Source organism: Chelmon rostratus, chromosome 7, assembly GCF_017976325.1.
Source record: "Chelmon rostratus isolate fCheRos1 chromosome 7, fCheRos1.pri, whole genome shotgun sequence".
In the NCBI taxonomy this organism is placed as follows: domain Eukaryota; kingdom Metazoa; phylum Chordata; class Actinopteri; order Chaetodontiformes; family Chaetodontidae; genus Chelmon; species Chelmon rostratus.
Window position 1 is genome coordinate 20,214,668 of NC_055664.1, and position 6,229 is coordinate 20,220,896.

The 6,229-nt window shown below is 42.7% G+C and overlaps 1 protein-coding gene across 1 annotated transcript; it reads left to right on the plus strand.

Moving 5' to 3' along the window:
• Positions 1 to 464: 464 nt before the first annotated feature.
• Positions 465 to 6,229, plus strand: tmprss5 (transmembrane serine protease 5). Its single transcript, XM_041940867.1, has 14 exons — positions 465 to 496; positions 648 to 839; positions 1,590 to 1,623; positions 1,716 to 1,854; positions 2,126 to 2,206; positions 3,192 to 3,305; positions 3,674 to 3,809; positions 4,032 to 4,145; positions 4,253 to 4,296; positions 4,464 to 4,626; positions 4,777 to 4,961; positions 5,542 to 5,640; positions 5,765 to 5,907; positions 6,050 to 6,229. Exons 1-14 carry the CDS (start codon positions 465 to 467, stop codon positions 6,227 to 6,229), a joined length of 1,656 nt encoding a protein of 551 aa, XP_041796801.1.

Here is a 6,229-nt window from a genome sequence, read left to right on the forward strand (position 1 = left end):
CCCACGCCACACATATGGAAGGTACATCCAATGTTCCTTTAACGGCAAGGATCTAATTAGTAATTCTGTTTTTGCTAAAAATCCAATACGTCTTATGAGAAGAAACAGACTTTAATCCCCCTCAAACAATTTCTCACCATTTTCAAAGAACACGCCTTCCTTATGTCAGTTCATAATTATTCTTACGATTTTCAGAGTTAAAGATTCCCGTTTTGAGGCCACTCAAGTCACCTTTTCTACTGTACTTGAAACCCAGGAGATATTTGAAACACAGAAACAAATTATTGACAAAAGCAGTCTATCTGTGAGCTTGTTTAAAGAGTGAGGAGAGAGGAGAAAGTCTCATCTGTCAGCGGGCGGACAGAACACACTTCATTTTGTTCTGGAGTGTCGGGAGATGATAGCTTTGGATTCCAAATGACGGGGGATTGACATGATATGAGACTTTTCAACAATCTGCAATAATGACCTTTTCTCAGAAGCTACAAGCTGTCAGGTAATAACATGCCTTGGGTGAAAATGGACAATCTTTTGGCACAGGTAAAAAGTGTTACCTAGCAACCGCCGGTGTCCTATCAATAGTCAACGAGGAGGTATCTCTGGAGATGCTCCCCCCTACAAAGACCTGGTTCAGCTTGCTTCCACAGGCCCCATGACCCCCCTGGACAAACAACAGCCTCATTCTCTGCACCGCTGCTGACCTCATTGTCTCTTTGTAAAGGGAAAGTCCAGAGTTGCATTCTGTTAAATGGCAAATGGTGCATCAACTGTGAGCGGGACGGACCTCTCTACCTCCAGCGCAGGCCTGCAGATGACACCGCTGCCTTTTCCTCAGGACCGTATGCAAGGAAAACATGGTAGGAAAAGGGGGACTAAATATTCGCTACACCTTGCTCCATCTGTCTAACAACACCTCTCTCATATTGTCACCTTCACGCTCTACAGAAACAGCTGGTGTTTACACATGTGCTATTCACTTCATACTTGTGCCAGACTTGTTTCTGTCATGTTCACTTATGTTTCTTTTCTTTTTTTTTTATAACCGATGTGCATCTTGTGACCTGTGCTGTACAGCTGCAGTGAATTTCCAAAGTGCTCTTGCACTAAATGCAACTCATGCTAATTCAAAATCCAAAATTACATGTTTAGCTACACTGAAGTGCTACAGTAACACAAGAGAGCAGATGTTATGGCATTTATTTGGATGGATTTTGTTCTGCAATTGTATAATACTAGTCTGCATCTCACGTCGACGGAAAGCTTTATTATAATTACTGTAATACTCTCAATATGTTGCTTATAGAAGCAGCTGCTCCTTAACACAGACGCTCCAGAGTGATAAAACTTTTTTGAGCACGGGAGCAGGAAAAGTGTTTTAACACGTTTTAAATTAATTAAATGTGTTGCACGAGACACAAAAGAGACAAGCCAAGGCTTCAGCTTGCTCATTACACCTCGCACACTGAGGAGATAAATGGCACACACACCTGTACACACCTACACCTCTGACTCCATACATCTGGACTGGGCAGTGGTGGTGAATGTCCAGGATTACTGTGCTCCTAATTAAATGTGACAAGGCCTGACAGGTGCACAGTTGCTGAGGATGCAGATGGTCAGCAGGTAGTTGTTGCAAGTAAGCAAACTTGCCAACATTTTATCAAACAGGAGCAGCCTGAAAATGAGGTCTGATGTGCCAACTATACTTTTTATAGAGTCTTGATGGAGACAGATTATCAGTGATTGAGAACCCGGCGGCTGTCGGCCATCCTTTTCATTCAGAGAAAACAGCAGGAGTCGCAGAGACCAAAGGAGTGCAGGGCTGGTTAAAAGGGATTCATTCTACAGCCTATGGTAAGCTCCGGTGCTGCAACACCTGACAGCCATCAAACATAAAACACACTGCTCTAAATGTAAAGAGCAAGCCTACATAAGACTTTGCACTGAATCAAACCATCTACATTGTAGTGATAAGAAGTAAAGCGGTGCTTTCTTGTAAAAATGTCTCTTTGTCTCACAGCTGCGTGTCAATGTGCTATACATGTAACAGCTGACATTTAATAAATCTTCTCAGCTCATATCGGAGATCAAAAGGCATTAACTCCAGTCATAATTGTTGCCTTAGCTCACAGACTGGTGAGGCTGCTGGCAGCAGTGTGTGCAGTTGGACTCCTGGGAGGCTTAGCCGTAGGTGTCTGGTTTCTAGGTGAGTCATTGTGTTGAGAGAGAATCGCTAAATTAGCCTCACAGTAACCAGGAAAAGGGAACAAATGTGAAAGTTGCCTAGCTACAGCCACTGCTACTCTACACAACAGAGCTCGATAAATATATTACTTAAATGATTGATTCAAAGTCGCTGCAGAATAACTTTCTTCTGACTAACTAATTAATTGATTGACTAATTGTTGCAGCTCTAATTGAATATTAATTCAATATTTTGTTTAACATAAACACATCCTCTAAAATTAGGTTTTTAAGTAATTCTGACCATGATACAAACAGCAGGACAGTTTACAGTTTAAAAATAAACTTCTCACTGCTCTCTGGTGGACAAACTATGTAACAGTGACACTGTTTCAAAATGATCTTAAACATATTTTTGTCATTTCTGCAATTGCTTGTAACTAATCAGTCGACATATACGTTGATACTGAGATACCTGCCATAAGGTGATAGTGGCCAATGCATTGACCTGGCCAGATTATCGGTCTGTCAGTGCTATGTAGTACTGAAAGTTGTTTAAATCTGTAATGGATTGATTATTTCCATTTTACAACAATAAACCTGTTACAGGATTTAGAGTAATTCATAACTTTGCTTCTCATAACAGCAAAACTGATTCTATAGCTTTAACATAAAAAAAATGCACTGATGATGGTTCATCAGACTATTTTAAAAAGGACTGACATAGATAATTGATTAAAGGGGCCCTCCAACTATTTATTTACTTGAATTGCTTGATCAATACTATGGACTGTTTAGTTTTTAGTTTTTTTCCTAGCTGAAAAGGAAAAGATTAAAATATGTGATTACATCCACTAAAATCTTATTTCTCTACGAGACAGTTTGTCTCGTCTGGGTACAAATTCAGGTAATCTGAAACATTTAGTGAAAACGAAGACGTTTTTGCTGCCTAACTCACTGGCTAATTAAAACACTGATTAACTACTGTATATTTTATCTACATACAGTCAAGCTTCTGCTGAGGCCGTCCTACTCCCAGAGTCCAGTGGGGCTCGGGGACACAAAGGAGACGCCTTTCTGCAATGTGACAGAGGACACGTCTATCTCTGACCCCAGGAAAGGTCTGTGTTTCCTCCTGTCTCTGGTGTTTGTCTCACTGTTTTATGAATAAGCAAACAGTGAAGGATTGTGTGGTTGCACATTGTTATGGGATTCATCACACTGGGTCATGGTTCAGCTCTGAAGTGATTTTTAGTTGAACAGTTGCAAAATTATCATTCAACAGCTGCTTCTTGTTGCCTTTTGTTCACTCTTGAGAGATGCCCATTGACATCCATGAAAACATCACACATAATGATCTGTTTGTATCGACTACATTAGCATAGATACTTGTGTTTTTCCTAATCATTTCCCACTCATAGAAGAGGCTCATTCATTACTGCTGACTGAGAGCTTGTCTCTGGAGGGATTTTCAATCAATCAGGTTCAGTGTTTTACAGAATCAGCCCAGAGAACTCCCTCCTGGAGATCCAGCTGGGGAAGCTCCCCACCTGGCTGCCTGTGTGCTACGAGAGGTGGAACTCTTCACTGGGAACACTGGTCTGCAGACAGCTGGGTTACCTTAGGTTTGCACCACAGGATCGCACACCACCTCAGCTTTAACTGTGACTGAGACTGGAGCACTCGCTCCCTAACTCATAGTTTAATCTTCGCCTGCTTTGCCGAGGTTGAAGGCTCATCTTATTTATGATCTCCTGATACCTCATCTGCAATCATGCTTCACACCTTATGAGTCTGAATTATCTTAATACTCACTCCCATCTATTTTGCATATGTTCTCTTACCAGACTGACCGAGCATAAAGGAGTGAATCTAACGGATATTGGGCCAAACTACAGTGATGGCTTTATACAAATTACCTCAGAACACAAGAGCAATCTGGAAAATATGTGGCAACTCAGGTAAAGCAATTTGTCTGAGGACATCATGCTCATAATGATGCAGAGAAAATTGTGGCTATGAACACATTAATTATGCATCATTAGTTACCCAATTTATTTTCATTTAGGGGGAGCTGTATCACAGGGAAGGTTATCGCTCTGCAATGTTTTGGTGAGCAAACTTTTGCTTGACTTTGCACCAAACACCAAGCCCTGTAGTTTCTAAATAATTCTTCAGAAAAAGCTTCACATCGGTGGCACACAGAGGGAATGATGCCACTCGCTGCAGCTCTTTCTGAACAGTCCAACTCCTTTTTTGATGAATGGATCTCTGTGTAGAGTGTGGGACACGAGCGAAGCTGCCCAGGATAATCGGGGGAGTGGAGGCCACGCTGGGCAGGTGGCCCTGGCAGGTCAGCCTCTACTACAGCAACCGCCACACCTGCGGAGGCTCCATCATCACCAGTCAATGGGTAGTCACAGCTGCTCATTGTGTGCACAAGTAAGAACGCTGACCTTACCAGCACTAAAGGTCCGGGGTTACAGACCCCATGACGGAGAATTATCAGTCATTAACAGCTGCACCACACTGGACTCATGACAGTTCTCTATTATCAGTATCTGCCTTTTCTTTTCTTATCTAAAATGTCAGCTACAGGCTACCTCAGGTATCCAGCTGGGTGGTCTATGCCGGTATTGTCACCCGCAGCTCGGCTAAAATGGCTCAGCACACAGGATACGCTGTGGAGAAGATCATCTACAACAAGAACTACAACCACAGGAGCCACGACAGTGATATAGCCCTGATGAAACTGCGGACCCCGCTGAATTTCTCGGGTCAGTCAGGGAGCCTCCTTGCAAGATAGCAGCTCTCCAAAAACACACACATACCCACACACAAAAAAATCCATATGACCTCAGTTTACCGTTTTACTATCTTATGCTGACATGTTTCAGCAAATCATCCTTCATAAGATCACCACAAAAGTGGCATCATCATCTTTTTATAACCAGAGCACTAAATCCCTCTCAGCAACCACATCATACAGACACAAGTCGTTACACAAGTTCAACACAAGTTCAAAAAAAAAATTTAGCTTTAGCTGATGAACGTGAAAAAAGCCCTCTGGTATCATCACTCTGCACAGTGAAGGTCAAACAACCAAATGAAGTAGCAATAAGCAAAAACACAGTTTTGAGTGAAGGGGGGACTTAAGGGGCCTAATTAATGGCTTGCGAAGTCAACCGTATTCAGAGTTCAGGTAAACTTGAGGGAGCCCATTATAAGGTAAAACCTCAACAGAGATTTAAAAAAATGTAGCGTATGTTTGTCTGAAAAATCATAATTTAATCCAAAGTATTCTGTCCTAATTTGTCAGAATTGTAATGTCATTTCTTTTTTTCCGCCTTTAACTAGATACAATCAGACCTGTCTGCTTGCCTCAGTACGACCACGATCTTCCTGGAGGCACACAGTGCTGGATATCAGGATGGGGATACACACAGCCTGAGGGTGGTAAGATGCCTACTGCACTGCTCTAAAACAAATTTACATCTGCTGCAAGTCTAATTCACACGTGATGACAGAGTGTGCCAGGTGCATTGACAGAGCAGCGTTAAATGTGTGTCTTCTCTCTCAGTTCACTCACCCGACACCCTGAAAGAGGCGCCAGTTCCGATAATAAGCACAAAGAAATGCAACAGCTCCTGCATGTACAAAGGCGAGATCACACCGCGGATGCTTTGTGCTGGATATACCGAGGGAAAAGTGGATGCATGTCAGGTCAGGTGCATGTTTTTAACAGTACCGTGCAGAGGCGTTTTAAAGATTTATTCTCAACCCTGTGATTTGTTTACGGTGAAATGCGGGCATAATGAAGGCTAGGTGAGTCAGTGTTGAGCAGTGTTTGTGTCTACCTCTCCAGGGGGACAGCGGGGGTCCTTTGGTTTGCCAGGATGAAAATGTGTGGAGGCTGGTGGGGGTTGTCAGCTGGGGGACAGGCTGCGCTGAACCCAACCATCCTGGAGTTTACACCAAAGTGGCTGAATTCTTGGGCTGGATCTACGACATGATTGAGGTAGCAGACTTTTTAGATCGACTGTAG